The following is a 20,562-nucleotide window of genomic DNA, read 5'->3' on the forward strand; positions in this document are numbered from 1 at the left end:
TTTTGCACCAATAATATAAAACTCTTTGTATAAAGATGTAACTTTGAATATCACAAGGATTCAAACTTTAGAGTGCTATTCCCAAAAGATTTTTTTTTTTAAATAAATAACTATGAGAAAATAGGTGTCTTGCTCCCAAGAATATTTTTATATAAACAATTAATGGAGAAGAATACCATTTAATAACAGATTGAATACTCAATGAAAGATTTTTCCAAACCTCAAGATCAAACCTAGATTAGCAGAAGTTATGCGTGTATTCGCTTGAATCTTGATGATGAGAATGCCCAGACAAATGTGTATTCTTTGGAATGCAAGCAAAGATTCTTAGCAGTAGGATTCAAGGCTCTCCGAATGTAGGAAAAAAGTTCAAGGCTCTCAATAATATGCAAAAAGTGTTCTTCTAGGGTTTAGAGACTATTTTTATAAGTGTTCTCGGCCCTAGATTAAATTCTGGCCGTTGGATCAATTAGATTAAGTAATTTCCGTGTGTATCCTCGCTGAGACGTCGTTCAGCGCCGCGACCTTCGTTGACGAATGGGTGCGTTCGTCGATGAGTGTACAACACTCGTTCGTCTACGAGGTCATGAATTCGTGGAGGAGAGCACTATTTGAACTTTTTGGCCTCTCAGTATTTTTGTCGACGAGAGAAAACTGTTCATCGCCGAGTGGCCTTCATGCGTTCCTCGATGAGGCCTCTAAAATCTGCCTCTAAAAATTCATTCAACTTAGAACTAATGTAAATGAATCTTTCATGAAATGCATGAGTCCTAAGGTCTATCTAGGGTATATTTGAGCTTCAAATTATATCATATGACATATGTAAATACATTCAATTCTAAATACCCATTCCCATTGAAGATCTTGAACTTGAAGTTTGCTTCTTCATCCTTTTATTCTTCTAGTTCCATGGATTGAGCCAAGTGATATGTACTTTAAATTCCTTGTGGCTTCCATATCAAGCTTACCGTTTGTGCATTCTAAATCATGATCTTGTTCACAAACTCAATTGCATAGATCAAATACCAAATGATTTGTCATTATCAAAACAGAATTGGACTCGTTGAGTCACCACATGTGTACTTCATTTCCTCCAAAATCAGTCTAACTTTAAACCCATTTTATCCAAAAGATCTTGAGCTTCTAAGTCCTTAAGAACCTCCTCCATGGGTGTAAGCAAAATTCCATCCCTTTGCGGTAAATTGTTAACCAGATCTTCATTATCAAAGATAGAAACTCCCTCAAGTCCTTCCAATGGGGGTGGATGGACATAAGATAAATCTCCAATCTTTTCACAAGAACTCAAAACATACTCATATCATTCTTGAATCTCATCCAGCTACAGCCGCCCACCACAATCAAACTTACAAATATCATCACTTTCTGAATCTGAGAAATCCCTTCTTTTCTTTCCCTCTTTTTCCTCTTACCCCATTATTGCTTCCAGCCATGCGAATCTTCCACTATACTAAGCCCTCCTTTAGAATCTTTCTCTAATAACTTTTCCACTGACTCACCAGATTTTCCTCTCTTCAAACACCTTCCTCATTTCAGCACCATAGAAGCTGCCCTCTGACGAGCATAAACCTTGCTTCCCTCAAATTTGTTATAATTAAGACAGAAACCATTTGACTTCCTCCCCCCAAGAGAAACTTCTGATTCTTAACTCGTATATCATCACTTTCTAATCCCTCTTCAAAACTTCTTGTATTTTTTTATCACCACAATCTTGTTTCAATTCTTATCTGCTGCTAATCTGATTTTTTTTCAAACCATATCCTGGGAATCTGTAGACTAGGAATGTATAGTACGATTGAAAGTACAGAGTTCTCCTTCCTAATTCTCAGCTTCTGGGTTCTAAGAACAGAAATTTTAGGCCTGCCCATTTTTGGTTTCCCGCAAGGAAGTATCTGGATCACTATTATCGAAAACATAAGCTTGACTACCACCTTGGTCCATCTGTATGAAGCCCAAAGGATGAGAACCTCCCTTTGAGCCCACTTTAAACTTTCCTATAAATTGAGCCTGATCAAATAATTGGGCCAGTTTATTAAAAAAAAAGGTTTACCTTCTTTTCCTTACTTGGGCCAGGTCCAAAACCAGAAAAATACCGCCTGACCCATTCCTCTTTGCAGTTTCTTCTCTGAATGCCGCCATAACTGCATCTGAGAAGATCACTGCTCCTGCCAAAACCCTAGTGTCCTTGCCATTCTGATCAAATGATTCCGGTTGTTCTGCAATGGGTCCTGACTTCGAAAACCCAGGTTCCTTCAACTGCATCACACCTTGACACCTGCAATACCGGTCTTCTCTTGCGCCCACCATACCCTGATTTCCAAAGCAAGATTGACTACCACGACCCACACCTTTTCCCTTTTTACCTTCCAGCACCATCTGACTCTGGTCAGGAATGTGATATCATTTGAAACTACAGCTTCAGATTCCTTCCAAAATTCCTTCAGAGTCTCACAGAAATTGCATGCAAAGTTTTGCCAATCCTTGCCCTTTGTGCCACCAGGAACAAACACTGAAAACTTCCTTCCTTTCCGTCCCAACCCTAACTCCATAAACTTTCCCACCTTCATCCACCTAATCGACATCCAGTGGTGCCCTTATGGAAACTCCGGTACCCCCTTTCCATCCGTCCTAACACTGACAACCCTCCAGTAAACCAAGAAACTGCATATTTAGAAAACCTAACCCATTTGTTACGCACCACGTCGTTCTCGACCATGAGCAGAGGAGAAACTCCCTGACCTTATCCAAGTGCAGATCGAACCTTCAATCTGGATCAACTGATTCAACATGACCTACTGCATGAGACTCCATATCACCATACACTCAAGAGGGAGAGAGAATCATTTCGCAAGAGGGGAGAAGAGAGAAAGCGAGACATTTATTTTTTTGTATACAGCAACCTTATCCAGCTGTTGTACTCAATATGCACGAACCAATCACTGAACTGACATGAGTAAATTTGTTAGTAATATGTTGTATGAAAGCATGAGTTATTTACTGTTGAGGATATGATTTATGAGCTATGAACTATATTAGTGGATTGACCTCTTTTCTTTGTCTTTGCTTTAGTCATCATGCTAAGCCCAAATTTTTTTTTAATTATACTCTTGTTTATTAGTGTGTATGCGCTGTAACTTCAAAAATTTTCGCAGAATTACTTTCGTAGGTTGGCTACCAACATTGTGAGAGTTTCTTCTGCTGATTTCTTCACTACATTTCAGGGGGAGATATAACCTTCTAGGAGAAGTGGTTTAAGCTTAATTTTATTTAATTCTGATCTCATTTTTTCGTTAATATTAGGCATTTGGAGAAACCCAAACTGGCGTGAAACCTCCAGGGGTATGCAGGACACTTCTTGGAGTCATCAACCCAATTGGGAGCTCAAACATCCTTCGGAACTGTAAGTTCATTAATGGATTGGTATCTCTAGGTTTGACTTAATTATGTTTGTTTTTACAATCTATTAAATTCATGTTTAATATAGAGGAACATGACCTAAGGTCAGTTAATCTGGAAATGATTGTGCATGTTCAGTTGGTCATCGAACTACTCAGCTGGCCTTTTAAACTTATGGAAAGCCTGTGCTTGTCGTCCAACATCATGCCTCATAATTCCATCCAAGCTTGCTTTGTATGGTACGACACTCAAGGCGGTTTTTATGTGGCATGATGTTTGGGCCGTAAATGTGTGCCATTAAACTTTTCTAATTATTTGGCTAACCTATTTGTACTGCAGTTAATTTATTTTTGTTTTTATTTTTTTTGCCTAAAATATGTATAATTTAGGCTTTATCAATGCATAAAAGCTGTAGATTTCAGATCAAATTCTATTTGAACAGCTAATATGACTGGTTTGGTTATGAGTATTGGGCACTAATACTGAACACAAAGTTTATGCCCGTGAAGCACATGCATAGCCTTAGTGTGTGCTTGGTTCTATATGGTTCATTTATGCCCTAAATCGAAGATTGAACCAAATTTTTCGGTTTTGAATAATTTCAAACCAATACCGTACCGCTAATCATGGTTCAGTCAGAATAGGAACCGCTAATTCATCAGTTTGGTTCAGTTTTTTTACTAACTAAATTTCTCTTTAAACACAGCTGAAATTAATAATTTTAGGCCCCCAGCAGAAGCTTATGTTTCAAAGCCAGCCTGTGCACCATGGCCAAGCCAGCTCAAGCCCATTACAAATCCAGAAGAGCCCAAGTTATCATTTTATAAGGGAAGCATGGCTCTCAACGTTTGTAAGTAGTAATCAATGCGGGCCTGGGCATAATGGGGATTGCTCAGGGCTGCAGTAGTACACTGCCTTGTGAGTTGTGATGAAACAAACAAGTTGTCCACATCATTTATGAGAAGGAAAATGGACGTCATCCACATTTATAAATCACTTCTATCCCCCACTTAAAATATATTATATTATTTGAAATTCATTTTGTCAAAATGAAGTATAAAATAAATTATTTTAATAACTATTTTGAGAATTAGATTAGAAAGGAATAATGAAGAACTATATAAAACATAATCTAACTGATGATGGCCTTATCCGTCTCTCTCTCCCGCTCGCAATACAGTTCCTCTCCCTTTCTTGTGCGCTCGCTGCGATGAAGATTGATTTAGGTTATGATGAGCTGAGGGATTCAGAATCCTTTGATCTGCATTTGGACAAGGGCAAGGGGAGTTCATCTTTGCTCATGATCGAGAAGAATGTCATTCGTAACTGATGGGTTTGGTTATCTTATCGGAAGAGGCTGTTTCATGGCTTGCCGAAGGGTTATTGGTTTTTGGTTGGATGGAGAGGGGTTTTTGGAGTTTTCGCAAGGGCATTACAAGCTATTGGCTGTCGATTAGGTGGACAAAGGTGGGAAAGTTCTTAGATTTAGGGTTGGGTTGGAAATGTAGGAGGTTTTTTGTGTTCATTCCCGGGAGGCGCAAAAGGTGAAGGATGGCGAAGGTTCACAAGTGTTTTAGGTGTCCTGGCAAAGGAGTTGTGAAAAGATTTGGGTGATACAGTCGCAGATGGTCATCCATGTCTCAAATCGTGGAGGCAGGTAGTGCTGGAAGGTAATAATGTCGGATTTCTAGGGAATAATTAGGAAATTCTATTTTTTAAAATCTGAAATTACTATTTCAGTTTCTAGTAGTTTCAGTTTCCTGTTTTCTAGCCTAGAGATCTGCTTATTTGATTTGCTGATTTTGTGGTGATTTGATTTGTTGATTTTGTGGCCTTCCTAATTTGGTGGCCTTCCTCTACTATTTATCTTTTAGTCATGTCTCTTGAAATTCAATAAGAATGGTTATTCTTCTTCTAAAAAATCCTTCATGGTATCAGAGCCTTGTGCTCTTTTCTTCTGATGATGTCGTATAAGTCGGCGATGACTGGCGCCCAAAGAAAATCCTACCATTCCACCCAATCCTCCCAAGTCTGTATCTGCTGATTACTATTCCCAGAATTCAGCCCTTTATCTCGGTTACAAAACTCAATGGGCGTAAGAAACCATGGTGCGAGCATTGCAAAAAACTGTGGCATACGAAGGAAACGTGTTGGAAGCTTCATTGTAAACCAGAAAATTGGAAGCCAAAATCCAAACGTGACAGTCACACCTACCAAGCCACTACTAATGAGACTCAAGAGCCTTCTACCAACTCGGATGCAGTCCCTTTTACCAAGGAGCAGTTAGAGCACTTGTACAAATTGTTTCAATCTCCAAAACTGTCCTTAACTCCGTCTTGTTCTTCGGTACAGTAGGGTAACTCTCTTGCTACTGCATTTTCAGGTGTTATTCCTAATTCTATTCATGCTTGGATAATTGATTCTGGCGCAACTGATCAAATGACTGGTTGCTCCAAATTGTTCTCATGCTATAGTCCGTGTGCAGGCAATAAGAAGGTCAAGATTGCAGATGGTTCACTCTTTGTAATTGCCGGGATAGGAACTATCAAACTCACTTCGTTGTTAACTCTCCATGATGTGCTCCACGTTCCAAATTTGTCTTGCAATTTGTTGTCCATCAGTAAAATTACCTCTGATCATCAATTTCAAACTAATTTCTACTCTTCTTGTTGTGAGTTTTAGGAATTGACCATGGGGAGGATGATTGGCAGTGCTAAGGAAAAAATGGACTCTATTATTTTGACGATGGACCTAACTTGAGTAGACAATGTCAAAGTACTTACTTAAATTTTGTTCTTGTTTTCAAAGATAATGATATCATGTTATGGCAGTATAGGTTAGGCCATCCTAGTTTTCAGTATTTAAAATACTTGTTTCCCAATTTATTTGCGAATAAAAGTCCATCTTCTTTTCAATGTGAAGTTTGTCAGTTTGCTAAACATCATCGTGCATCCTTTTCCACCCAACCCTACAAACCAACTACACCATTTACTGTGATTCATAGTGATATCTAGGGCCCATGTAGAACATCTACGTATTCTGGCAAAAAATGGTTTGTGACCTTTATTGATGATCACATCAGATTAAGTTGGGTTTATTTGATAAAGGAAAAATCTGAAGTGGAAACAATTTTCAAAAAATTTTACACCATGGTACAAACACAATTTCAAAAAAATATTCAAATATTGCAGGGTGATAATGGTCAAGAATATTTCAAAAACATTTTGGGCCAATTTTTTATTGAAAAAGGAATTGTTCATCAAAGCTCGTGTCGACACTCCGCAACAGAATGGTTTGGCTGAAAGAAAAAACAAACACTTATTGGAAGTTGCTTGGGCATTGCTTTTTACCAATAGGGTTCTTAAATATCTTTGGGGTGAGCTATCTCCTATGTGAGACATTCAGGATGCTATAGGTCTCATTCTAGAGTCACAATTACCTAACCTGATACATTATAGGATGAACCCTAAAGAGCGTGCTGAATTGAATAGGCAAGTATAAGAACTCCTTGGCAAGGGCTTTGTGAGACATAGCCTTAGTCTACGTGTTGTCAACTCTCCTAACTCTGAAAAAGGATTGATCTTGGAGGATGTGTGTGGATAGTAGAGCCATCAAAAAAATCACCATCAAGTATAGGTTCCCTATCCCTAGACTTCAGGAACCTATACTTGAGGATATGCTTGACATGTTAGCTGGCCCTAGTTGGTAGTCCAAGATTGACCTACGCAGTGGGTGTCATCAAATTAGAATTAGACCGAGAGATGAGTGGGAAACAACTTTTATGACCTAGGATGGTTCATTTGAGTGGTTGGTCATGCCCTTCAGACGTACCAATGCTCCCAACACTTTTTAGAGGGTTATGACAATATTCTGCAACCATTCATAGGAAAGTTCCTAGTGGTCTACTTTGATGATATACTAGTCTACAATAAAACTAGGGAGGAGCACTTGGTACATCTTCATAAGGTATTTGTCACCTTGAGGGAAGTAAAGTTGTTTTCTAACCTTAAGAAGTGCAACTTCTTATAGTCTAGTGTGCCCTTTCTTGGTTCTGTGATCTCCACGCAGGGAATAGCCACTAATACTAAAAGTGCAGCTTCTTACAGTTTAGTGTGCATTTTGGCTCCATCATGTCTCCTACCACTATGTGTTTGAAGAAAGGAGAGTTTCATTGGAACCTATCAATTGCTAGAGCTTTTAGAGAGGTGAAACAGAAGATGACCGAAGTAGCTATACTTATGCATTCGGACTTTAGTAGAGTTTTTGAGGTAGCTTGTGATGCCTCTACGATCGGTATAGGTCGGATCTCGAGTTAGGAGGGACATCCTATAACATTTTAAGTGAAAAAATCTCAGATGCCAAACAGAGATATAGCACATGTGATGAAGAGTTTTATGAGATCCAACAAAGATATAACACATATGATAAAAATTTTATGTTGTAGTGAGATCCCTCCAACATTGGAGATACTACTTGTTACCCCATGAGTTTGTACTCTTTTCCAACCACCTTGCTTTGCAATATCTAAGCTTGCAGAAGAAGTTTAGTGCGATGCATGCTGGTTGAGTAAAATTCCTCATTGAGTACACTTTTGTTCTTAAGCATTGTTCGAGACTTCCAGTGTTGAGAATAAAATGGTTGATGGCCTTAGTAGTGTAATAGTTATTCTCCATAGCTTGAGAGCTAAGGTCATTGGGTTTGATTGTATGAAGGACGAGTGCTCCACTAGTCTTGATTTTGGGCTTATCTTTCAAGAGGTGAGTGAGAGCCACCAGAGAGATTTTGTAGATTTCATCATTCGTGAGGGATACCTGTGTAGAGGTACTATAAGCATACCCCGTACTTTCTTCAGAGATCTTTTAGTTTGGGAACTGCATGCCAGAGGGTTAGCTGGTCACCTAGGGAGGGATAAAACCATTTCCTTCGTTGAGGATAAGTTTTATTGGCCTTCCTGAAAGAGGGAATTTTTCTAGGATAGTGTCTTAGTGTCACACCTGTTAGTTAGCCAAATTTAAGAGACACCACACCAGCCTTTATACCCCACTGCCATTGCCATGTATACCTTGGGGATTTTGTTCTTGAACTCCCCAAAACAGCCCGGGGACATGATTCCATATTTGTTGTTGGCCAATTCCCCAAGATGGCACAGTTCATCCCATGTAATAAGACTTTTGATGCATCTCATGTAGCTAAATTGTTCTTTAGAGAGGTTGTCAAATTGCATGGGTTGCCAACTTGCCAACCTTCATGTTGTTTGATAGGGATATCAAGTTCTCAAGCTACTTTTGGAAGACACTTTGGAAAATCTGTGGGCACTTGTTTCCTTCTGCTTGCCACCCCCAAACTGAGGGTCATACTGAGGTTGCAAATCGTAGTCTTGGTGACCTACTTAGGTGTGTTGTGGCAGGAAAACAGCAATTGGGACTTGGTGCTACGTACTGTTGAGTTTGCTTATAATAGTTCGGTGAACAAGTCCACAGGTAAGAGTCTTTTTGGGTGTGTATTCAGTTATAAACCCGTGCACCCATTAATATTGTTCCTTTGCCACCAAATGCCTATAATTTTTAGCTTGTTGAGTCTTTGGTTCATCACATTCATGATTTGCATGCGGAGGTTAGGAGAAAACTTTCTGAGTAATATGGATTATAAACATGGTTCACATAAGGCTTGAACGCTAACCTAGAAATTCATTTAAAAAGCTCTATGCTCATGCCATTGGTCCTTTCCTCATCCTTAAAAAACTTGGGCCTAATGCATATTTATTTGATTTACCTACTCATATGACCATTAGTCCAGTTTTTAATGCATAGGATTTGACACCTTACCATGGCACTTTTGAGCCTCTTGGTTTGCCATTAATGCTCATGCAGGAACCGTAGCTCCTCAACCTCCTTCTATGTCTCGACCAAGGAGACAATGGAGTCTATCTTGGATGATGAGTTTGTGACATCTTCTCACAGTGGATTCCGTTGCTTTTTGGTTCAGTGGAGAGGTCATCCCAAGTTCGATGCTACATGGCTTGCCTGAAGATGTTCATGATAGCGCTCCTGACTTGTGGAGTCATATTTGCAACCCCACTCTGCAGCAGAGTTCCTTTCAGTTGGCGGACAATGATGGAGGACCATCCACATCCCCTAGGCCGCCGATTTGGCACATGTATTTTAGGCGTAGGTTTAAGAATTTTCAGGAAATAGTGTATAGATGACCTCTTTGTATTTCTTTTAATGACTTCCTATAGCCTTTTGTAATTATGTGTTTAGTTGGGTCATTTTTGTAACTATGTGTTTTGTTATAGTAGTGGTTTAAGTGCTGGACATGCAAGCTGATACAGTTATTGTTTGTCAGATTGCAGTTTCCCTCTCTGTCTCTCGCTCCTGCAGGTTCTGCTGTTCTTCTTCATTGTCTTCTTCTTCCTTCCCCACTCTATTTCTGGCTCTGTCTTCCTCTTCCCATTGCTTCCTCTTTCTTCTTCTTCTTCTTCTTCTTTCTTCTTCTTCAAATTCTCTCAATTTTCTCTCCAAATCTAAATTCTATCACTTGCCCTACATCAAGAAGAGAAGAAAAGAAGAAGAAAACAAGAGAAAGAATGAGGCGGCAGTTTCCTGTAGACTTACATACAGCTCCAGGTCTGCCCTACTGTATTTTAATAATAATAAAAATCTTAAGGACAAAAATACCCCCACTCACACAAACATCGCCTAACTGGTTCATAGATTTCACAAAAGGAGTCCTCACGACCTTCTTCAATACAACATCCCTCACAAAATGGCAATTGCCCTACATCAAGAAGAGAAGAAAAGAAGAAGAAAACAAGAGAAAGAATGAGGCGGCAGTTTCCTGGAGACTTACATACAGCTCCAGGTCTGCCCTACTATATTTTAATTATAATAAAAATCTTAAGGACAAAAATACCCCCACTCACACAACCTAATTTTTGAAATAACCTATTCTCTTCTAACACTTCCCTTCAAGCTGGAGGTGTATAAATGTCACCCTACACTAGCTTATTACCACCATTAGACAAGGTAGGCTTAAATAAAGCCTTTGTGGAAACATTGCCTAACTGGTTCGTAGATCTCACAAAAGGAGTCCTCACGACCTTCTTCAATACAACATCCCTCACAAAATGGCAATCAACTTCAATGTGCTTTGTCCCCTCATGGAATACTAGATTTCTAGTGATATAAATGGCAGCTTGATTATCACAAAACATATCCCTTGGCTTCCTTGGTGAAAACATCATCTTTGACATAGAGATTTTAGCCTCATAAGCTCACTCATAGTATGAATCATAGTTTGTATTCTATTTCAGCACTAGATCTTGTTACAGTAGTTTGTTTCTTGCTTCACTTGGGAACAAGATTACCTCCCACGAATGTACAATATCCAATAGTAGACCTTCGATCATCAACAAAGCTAGCCCAATCTGCATCAGAGTATCCCATGATCTCACAATTTTTCTTACCATTTATATATCAAAACCTTTGCTTGGAGAGTCTTTGAGATACTGCAAAATCCTACAAACAACATCCTCATATGTCAGAGCTAGTGATAGTCAAGTAGATCAACTTGCCAACCAACTGCATACATCGACGACTTCATATTAGGATCCATAGGAGTATTAGTTGGTTTATGTCCTAATAAACCAATCTCACTTAGCAAGTCCAAGTTATATTCCCGCTAAGATAGCTTCAACCCTTTCCTACACTGTACAATCTCAATACCAAGTAACGCGAAGTACCCTAGTCCTTGATTTGAAATTTAGCTTGAAGTCACTACTTAACATCTGCAATCCTACTCTTGTCACTGCCAATTATGACAATATCATCAGCATAAACTATTAGAAGTACCACACCAACCTCTATTTTGCAGACAAAGATCAAATGATCAAAATAGCATTGGATCAAGCCAAATGTAGAGACCACCACACTAAATTTGTCAAACTAGCCTCGAGGAAACTGCTTAAGACCATAAATGGGCCTATGCAACCTACAAACTCTACCATCCTCCCCCTAAGAAACATACCCAAGAGGTTGCTCCATCTATACTTCTTCCTACAAATATCCATATAAAAAGCATTCTTCACATCCAACTGTATTAGGTCTAATCAAAATTAATTGCCAACAAGCACACGAACAAAATTTAATTAAGCAACAAAAGAGAAGGTCTCAAAATAATCAATACCCATATGTTTTGGCGTACCCCTTGGCAACCTCGAGCCATAAGTCGTCTAGTAAAGCCATTAGGAAGATATTCAATAATGTAGACCCAACGAACCTCAAGTTCAGACGTATACCCTCAGAAGTCGTCTGAAAAATTAATTTGCAAAACACAGAACAGACAGTATACCCTCAGAAGCCTGAAGTGTAAGGTCAGACGTCTAACCAGAATCTTCAAAAGACTGAACCTCAAGTTCAGACATCTAACCCTGTGTCTGGTTCAACTTTTTCAGTGCTTTAAGGAACTTTAGACGACTGAATCCGATACCTCAGACGTCTGAACACTGTTAACGGTCAGAAATTTTAAATGTTTTAAATTCAAAATAAAGGTTGCTTGTGCCTAAAAATTAATGAAAACTTGGGAAATACTCCAAGTAATCTTGGGCAACACGAAAACACTTTTGAAAGCCTATAAATACATGGTTTTGCAAATCATATTAATAATGAAGAAAGAAAGAAATTAAAACATCTGTTGAAGACACCTTGTTCTTGAAAAGCTCTCTCTTGCTCATTCATTGCAAAACTCTTTTGCTGAGATATTCTGAAGTGTTGATCATTCATATTCTGAATTCCTACTGCTAATCCTCATCTAAGAAGGATATTGGTGAATTCTATACTTAAGCTTCAATTCTATTTCATATTAATATTTGAATTATTGAAGTACATGGTGTTTGAATTGTACTAACTTGCTCTTTGAGAGAGTGTTATTGTACGCAACTATTCTTTTGTATTTTTGCAGTGTTCTTGGACGATTAAAGGTGTTTGGATCGTTGGCTAAGCGTGGGGATATCGCTTAGAGAGGCAAGCTCTAGCTTAATTGAAGGAGTGACCGAGTGAGGAGATATCACTTGGAGAGGTGAGCTCTAGCCTACTAAAGGAGTGTGTAAACGGTGTTGTTCCGCCCGACAAAGGAACTAGTTTTAGTGAATCCTTTTGTGATTTGCCAAAGGCGAGGACGTAGGCTGGGGATAAAGCTAAATCTCATAAAAGTCGTGGTCTCACTCTCTTTTTCCCTTACTCTTTATTTTCACTACATATAAACTGCGTGGATGATTTAATTTCCTAATCATATATACTACGTAAATTGAGAAATTAAATAAACTTAAGGTCTAATTTTGATTTGGGTTGCGGAAACCGAAAGAGAGTACGTTGGTTAAACCATACTTTGTAGAAATCATAAAGGAGTACGTTAATTGGTTAACACCCAAAGATAAATTAAATAAGAGTTTATTTGAATTCTGAATTTTGGGAAGAGTGTGGATGTTTTGTTGAAAATCATTTTGAGAAAGCAAATTCATTACCAGAGGGCTTGAATCAAACTTTCATATTTACAGGGCTGCAAACAAACAAAAGCTGAAATCTTATATCTTAGTATGGATATTGTGGTTGATTGGAAAATTGATTGGCTTGGTTGATTGATTGGTTACTTGATTGTTTAAATACTTGTGTTGTGGATGTGAATTAAATTTTGTTTTAAGTATTCATTGTGTATTTGATAAATCAACAAGAAGTCAAGAATTTGTTGAAAAGAATTAAAAGAAATTTTTAAATCCAATTCACCCCCCCTTTTGGGACTACACCTTAGTTTTCAATTGGTATCAGAGCGGGGTTATAACAAATCTTAATTAGTAGCTATACAAAGATCTTAATGGCACACTTAGGCGTAGCTCCCTTTGGAGAAGGACAATCCTCAACTAGGCCACCCATTTTTGTGATTTAAATTATACATTTTGGAAACAAAGGATGAGAATATATCTTCAAACTATGAATTGGAAAGTTTGGGAAGTTGTCACGGATGGTTACCTAATTCCCCTCAAACTAGTAGATGGAAAACAAGTCCCTAAGGAGAAAAAGGACATGACTGAAATAGATCACAAAATGCTGCAAGTAAGTTCTAGTGCTATGAATGCTTTATATTGTGCTCTAGACATAAATGAATTCAATAGTGTCATGGCTTGCAAATCGGCCAAGGAGATTTGGAATAAATTAGAAGTTACTTATGAAGGAACCATTGATGTAAGAGATATTAGAGTAGACATGCTCACAAGCGAGTATAAAGCTTTTAAGATGAACCCGGATGAATCAATTTCAAACATGTATACAAGGTTCACCCACATAATTAACTCACTCAATGCCTTAGGAAAGACATATACCACTTATGAAATGATTAGAAAAATTCTTAGAGGGCTGCCACCAAAATGGGAACCAAAAGCCACTGTCATAAGCGAAGGAAGAAATTTGAAAAACACCTCCTTAGATGAATTAATAGGTTCTCTACTCACATATGAAATGTCAATGAATGAAAGGAGTGAAAAAGCTAAAGCCCAAGAATCTATAGCCTTTAAAACTTCAAACAAAAACTCTAGTGATGAGGATAAAGATGAAATGGATGAAGATGAACTAGCCTTCATCTCTAAGAAACTTGCAAGAATACTAAGAAGGAAGAACAAAAGAAGAATCCAAAACTCCAAATCAGATGAAGAAGAAACCAATATAAAGAAATCAAAGAATAAAATTCCCACATGTTATAATTGCAAAAAGGATGAACGCATAAAATCGGAATGTCCACTACTTAAGAGATTTTAAAAAGAAAAATAAAAAGGCAATGAAAGCCACTACTTGGGATAGTACAAGTAGTTTGGAATGTGAATCAAGTAACCAAGGGGTTGCATACACTTGCTTTATGGCTTGGGACGATGAAGGAAGCTCCTCATCCAAATCGGTTAATGGTTATAGTAGTGATGAATCCAACGATGAAAGCATGCCATCTTATGAAGAATTACAAAATGTTTATTCAAAGTACATAAGATGCTAATCAAAGTAACTAAACAAAACACATCATTGAAAAACAAGAATGATGGAGTGATGAAAGAGCTAGAATCAATTAAGCTTACTGCAAATGAAAAAGATTCAAAAATCAAGAAAATAGAAAATAAGAATGAAGCTGTGATAAAAGAGTTAGAATCTAAAAATCTTGCTGAAAAAGAAAAAGACTTGAAAATCAAGAAATTAGAGAGCAAGAATGAAAAGTTGATGAAGGAATTAGAAGATTTGAGATCCCAATCCTCTATGGAAAATAAGAAAAACTTATATATTTCTAAATTAGAGGTTAAAATTACTAAGATGTCTCAAAACCAAGAAAAGGGTAAAAATGTAGAAAACTCTGAAATAAATTATCTTAAAAGAAAAATTGAAGATCAAGCCAAAATAATTTACAATTTCACAAAAGGAAAAGAAAATTTTGACAAAATGATTGAATCACAAAGAATGTCCTTAAACAAAGAAGGCATAGGATTTAATGGAATTGAAAATACAATGAAGAAGAACCTCTATATGGGGTACTTTACTAAAGCCTCCAAAAACTATGCAAGCACTTCTTCAAATGCTTATACTCACAACATATGTTACCTATGTAAGAAAAAGGGACATATAAAGTTTGAATGTTCATTTAAGAGAAAGGGTGTGAAAACTAAATAAGTATGGAAAGTAAAAGAAACATCCCTTGTTAGACCAACCGGACCCAAGAAAGTATGGGTACCAAGATGAAAGACTAGTTCATAAACGAAAAACTCCATGGATAGTCATTCCCCTTTAAAAATTGAGAAAGTAACGTAATTCATGATCAACAAACGAATTAGTTGAAATAGAAAAACTTAAAGATGAGTTTAAGAGCTTATTATAACAAATTCAAAATGACATTGTTGGTCAAAATCATAGGATGATTTTGACAAGGCTTAACTTAAGAAAATATTAAGAAATATCAAATTGAGCTTATTACATAAGTACCTTGATTAAGAAAAATATATTTGAGAATGAAAACTTATATGCTACATGCTTACATGCCTATATGATATGCTATGTGCTACATGTGTATATTTTGAAATTCGTGTCTTAAAATTTCCAAAGACATGATCATGACTTGACCTACATTGATGATTTATAGCTCACTATATTTTGAAATTTTGAGTATGAAGTTATTGAGCATGATGTTGAAATATAAATTTTGATATTGATATATGAATGTGAAATAAATTCTTGACCATGCATGCTAATGATAGATCACATGGATAAATAGAAAAATTTGCATAATTTGGTATCCTTGAGCAGTATGTGACATTAGCATTGGTATCTATGAAAGTATATTGGTATCCATGAATATATCAATTGGTATTTGAGCATGACAAGCATATTAGTATCCATGAGCACATACATGATATGAATCAAATGTTTGAAACATTGGATGATAAAAATAGAAAGCATAATTGGTACCAAATCTGAATGTATTAAATTCAGGGGGAGTCATATGACTTGTTGTTTGTACTATGTTTTGTTTCTCCCTAAATTTTCATGAAATATATTTCATTGGTATCATAAATTAATTTTTAATTGGTATCATGAATTAATGAAATTTAGTATTACTCTTTAATTTTTTTCAATTGACTATGTGACTAATGAAGCACACTACACATGTCATATTTAAAACTACTGAATTGTGTGTGTATATATACTTGATATGCATGTTTAATATTCATATGCTCAAAATATGATTTTATTTGAATTTAATCATTTTTTTTTATATCCTACTCTTTTTGATTGATGTCAAAAGGGGGAGAAGTTTTGAGCAAAAATTGTGAGCATAATACTGAACATGATATATGTATCAAAAGGGGGAGAAGTATTTGATATTGAATAACATTGATATTGAATGATATGATTTTGATAAATGAGCATGATATTAAATTTTTTATATTGACATTGACCTTGATATTACAAATATTGTTAAACAGATGCTTATTGTAAGGGGGAGTCTCTTTAAGACTTACTCAAATTTTTGCTCATTGTTTGTCATCATCAAAAAGGGGGAGATTATTGACCTTATAAGGCTTAAAATCTTGTTTTGATGCTAACAAACAAATGGAACTTAACATATTTGGTTGAGTGGTGATATTTCAAGACTCACAAGGATCAAGCATGTGAAAACAAGGTCAAGTGCTCACAAGAATCATTCAAAGCTTATATTCAAAAGAAAGATGATCAAAGAAAGCTTAAAGTATGTTAAAGCTTGAAGTCAAGATGGAACCAAAGAAGCAAAGCAAGAGAGCCAAATAAAAGCAAAGTGCTCAAAGCAAAACAAGCATGAAGACTTGAGTGTTTTAAAATGTCAAATGTCTTAGAAGTCTTTATGTAAGTGTTTTAATGTTTAAATATCGTTTGAAATATTTTGAAGCTCTTCTAGGGTTAAAGATTGACTTAGAAACCTAATTTACAAAACCCCGGAAAATATTTTAATGAGTACATAAAGCTAAAGAGCAAGGTATAATTAAAAAGAAAATTGAAAAACTGAGAATTATTTGTCCAGACGACTGAGGAGTATCCTCAGATGTTTGAAGAGGTACCTCACAAGTTTGAAGATTTGTCTCAGACGTCTGAAGTATTTCCTCAGACGATTGAAGAATTAGCTCAGAAGTCTGAAGAATTAATTTGCGAAACACAGAACAGACAGTATACTCTCAGAAGCCTGAAGTGTAAGTTTAGACGTTTGACTCTGTGTCCAGTTCAATTTTTTCAGTGCTTTAAGGAACTTCAGACGACTGAACCCGATACCTCAGACGTTTGAACATTGTTAACGGTCAGAAATTTTAAATGTTTTAAATTCAAAATATAGGTTGCTTGTGCCCCAAAATTAATGAAAACTTGGGAAATACTCCAAGTAATCTTGGGCAACACGAAAACACTTTTGAAAGCCTATAAGTACATGGTTTTGCAAATCATATTCATAACGAAGAAAGAAAGAAATTGAAAAATCTGCGGAAGGCATCTTGTTCTTGAAAAGCTCTCTCTTGCTCACTCATTGCAAAACTCTTTTGCTGAGATATTCTGAAGTGTTGATCATTCCTACTCTGAATTCCTACTGCTAATCCTCATCTAAAAAGGATATTGATGAATTCTATAGTTGAGTTTCAATTCTATTTCATATTGATATTTGAATTATTGAAGTACATGGTATTTGAACTGTACTAACTTGCTCTTTGAGAGAGTGTTATTGTACACAACTATTCTTTTGTATTTTTTGTAGTGTTCTTGGACGATTCAAGGTGTTTGGATCGTCGGCTAAGCGTGGGGATATCGCTTAGAGAGACGGACTCTAGCCTAATTGAAGGAGTGACCGAGTGAGGGGATATCACTTGGAGAGACGAGCTCTAGCCTACTAAAGGAGTGTGTAAACGGTGTTGTTCCGCCCGACAAAGGAACTAGTTTTAGTAAATCCTTTTGTGGTTTGCCAAAGGCGAGGACATAGGCTGGGGATAAGCTGAATCTCGTAAAAGTTGTGGTCTCACTCTCTTTTTCCCTTGCTCTTTATTTTCACTACATATAAACTGCGTGGATGATTTAATTTCCTAATCATATATACTACGTAAATTGAGAAATTAAATAAACTTAAGGTCTAATTTTGATTTGGGTTGCGGAAACCGAAAGGGAGTACGTTGGTTAAACCATACTTTGCAGATATCATAAGGAAGTACGTTAATTGGTTGACACCCAAAGATAAATTAAATAAGAGTTTATTTGAATTCTGAATTTTGGGAAGAGTGTGGATGTTTTGTTGAAAATCATTTTGAGAAAGCAAATTCATTACCACAAGGCTTGAATCAAACTTTCATATTTACAGGGCTGCAAACAAACAAAAGCTGAAATCTTTTATCTTAGTTTGGATATTGTGGTTGATTGGAAAATTGATTGGCTTGGTTGATTGATTGGTTACTTGATTGTTTAAATACTTGTGTTGTGGATGTGAATTAAATTTTGTTTTAAGTATTCATTGTGTATTTGATAAATTAACAAGAAGTCAAGAATTTGTTGAAGAGAATTAAAAGAAATTTTTAAATCCAATTCACCCCTCCTCTTGGGACTACACCTGAGTTTTCACATTAGATATAGAAGAATGAGTTGGAGTTGTTGAACCATGCGGACAAGATTGATATACTTTTCTTGGGACATGGTAGATAATGTACTCAACTCTCCAATGAAGTGGTTAGGTGCAGTTGAACTTTCAACAATGAAATCACCCTTAACAATAGGCTTATCAACCCAAGTTTGTTTCTCGTGGAGATCTTAGCAAAGATCAACAATATGGTTTTGCTTGCCACAATGTGCGCAAATGCCAGAATTGCCATGACAAGCTCCAAAGCTATATACACTACCTATGCCTTCCAAACCCTGTGCTTGTCCTCCCAACACTTCCCTTACAATGGTTGGAGGCAGTGCTAAACATGGCTGAACTATCACGAGAAGAATCTTAGGGAGAACATATACTTAATTCATGGGTGGTATGGATTCATTGGCAAGAATCTGATCGCAAATGGGTTGAAGATTAGAAGTCAAACCAAACAAAAGCTTGGCAGCCAAAAATTTCTGCGCTTTGTGTCTTAATCATCTCAATGTCATAGCTACCTAGTTAATAGATGTTTAGGTCCTCCCACATACCCTTCAAAGTGCTATAATACTCACTAATGGACCTACCTTCTTGGTCATATTTGAAAATTTTCTCATACAGGTAAAACATACAAGTTTGATTTTTATCTTGAAAGAAGCTTTCACAAAGATCAACCCATACAGCCTTGGCTGTTCTATGTAACATTGCACTCGCAACAATTTGTGGCTTCATGCTATTCCACGACCACACCAGTAATTTGTCTTTCTTTTTCATCCAATTTTCATAATCCTTGTAGTCTGGAGATAGGGGAGAGTGCAACAAATACTTGGACTTCCCCTTCATGTTAATATACACATGCACTGCCTGAGACCACAGCAAGTAGTTGAAGGATCCACCCAATTTGATGGATGTGATCTGTATGTTGATAGTATCAGCCGAAGCTCACTTTGTAGGCCATGAAAACCACCCCCTATACAATACAATCAGCGCACATGAGTATCAGAAATGAATCATGCAGCAACTATGGAGAACCAGGCAAGACACACAAGCACAACGAGCACTTAAAACTATATGGTAGCACAGCAGCTGCAGGATTGTTGCTGGCAGCAGCTAAAAAATGTGCAGAGTCATTGAACACCAATCGAAACCACCAGAAACTGAGGCAAGATTGTGAGCAAACAAGCAATCACAGACACGTAAAATTAAAACAGCTTCATCATGCCAACACCAGCTGTAACAGCAGAGTGGCACGTATACCCAAAACACAGAGCATAACTGCAACTGTTCCTCTTATTATAGGACGCTTACCTAGCCAACACTTAGATCCGGCTCTACCCAAACTTTTCTCATTCCAACATTCCACACTTGTTCGACTGTTGCTTAGCAGTTTTTGAATTTCAAATGGACCTCCCCAAAAGGTAACTTTATTGTGATCGATTCCTCCTCTTTTGCAATCAGTTTTGCTACAGCACCCACTGCTTTAGCTATTATCCACCCTTTCCAAGTGTGATTTTTATGTTACATATGGTTGAGTAGATCCTTCTTTTTGTTTAATCAAAACCGGTTCTCAAATTGTACAAGCTTCTTCCAAAGCATACAACTTCATATCGGCAAACCTCCACAAACAGACAGCATCTTATTGAGCAAAATGGGAGCAGCCTAAACCATGAAAACTGGGTGGTGGGAGGGCAATCCAAGCATCGTGCTGCTTGGCGAAGCAATGGAGTGCTGCACCCTTGATGGCAAGATTCTAGTAGCCGAAAGCAGGCTAGTTTACGGTCTGATCTGAGTAGCATGGGGCATGTGGAATCCCATGTGAATCAGCAAGGACACCTTGTAAGGCTAAATATTCCTGGGTAACCGATAGCGAAGTAGTACCATAAAGGAAGGGTGAAAAGAACCCCTATTGGGGAGTGAAATAGAACATGAAACCATAAGCTACCAAGCAGTGGGAGGAGCCCAGGCTTTGACTCTGCTTGTTGAAGAATGAGTTGG

General features: G+C 37.2%; 1 protein-coding gene across 2 annotated transcripts in view; it reads left to right on the forward strand.

Annotated features, from left to right (window-relative positions):
• Positions 1-20,562, forward strand: part of LOC131165993 (mitochondrial carrier protein MTM1-like) — a 93,482-nt gene that overhangs the window by 70,683 nt on the left and 2,237 nt on the right. For both annotated transcript variants that reach the window (XM_058124198.1, XM_058124200.1), the window contains one exon: positions 3,319-3,418. In XM_058124198.1, coding sequence (XP_057980181.1) covers positions 3,319-3,418 — 100 coding nt within the window. The remainder of the gene's footprint in view (positions 1-3,318; positions 3,419-20,562) is intronic.

Source organism: Malania oleifera, chromosome 10, assembly GCF_029873635.1.
Source record: "Malania oleifera isolate guangnan ecotype guangnan chromosome 10, ASM2987363v1, whole genome shotgun sequence".
In the NCBI taxonomy this organism is placed as follows: Eukaryota; Viridiplantae; Streptophyta; class Magnoliopsida; order Santalales; family Ximeniaceae; genus Malania; species Malania oleifera.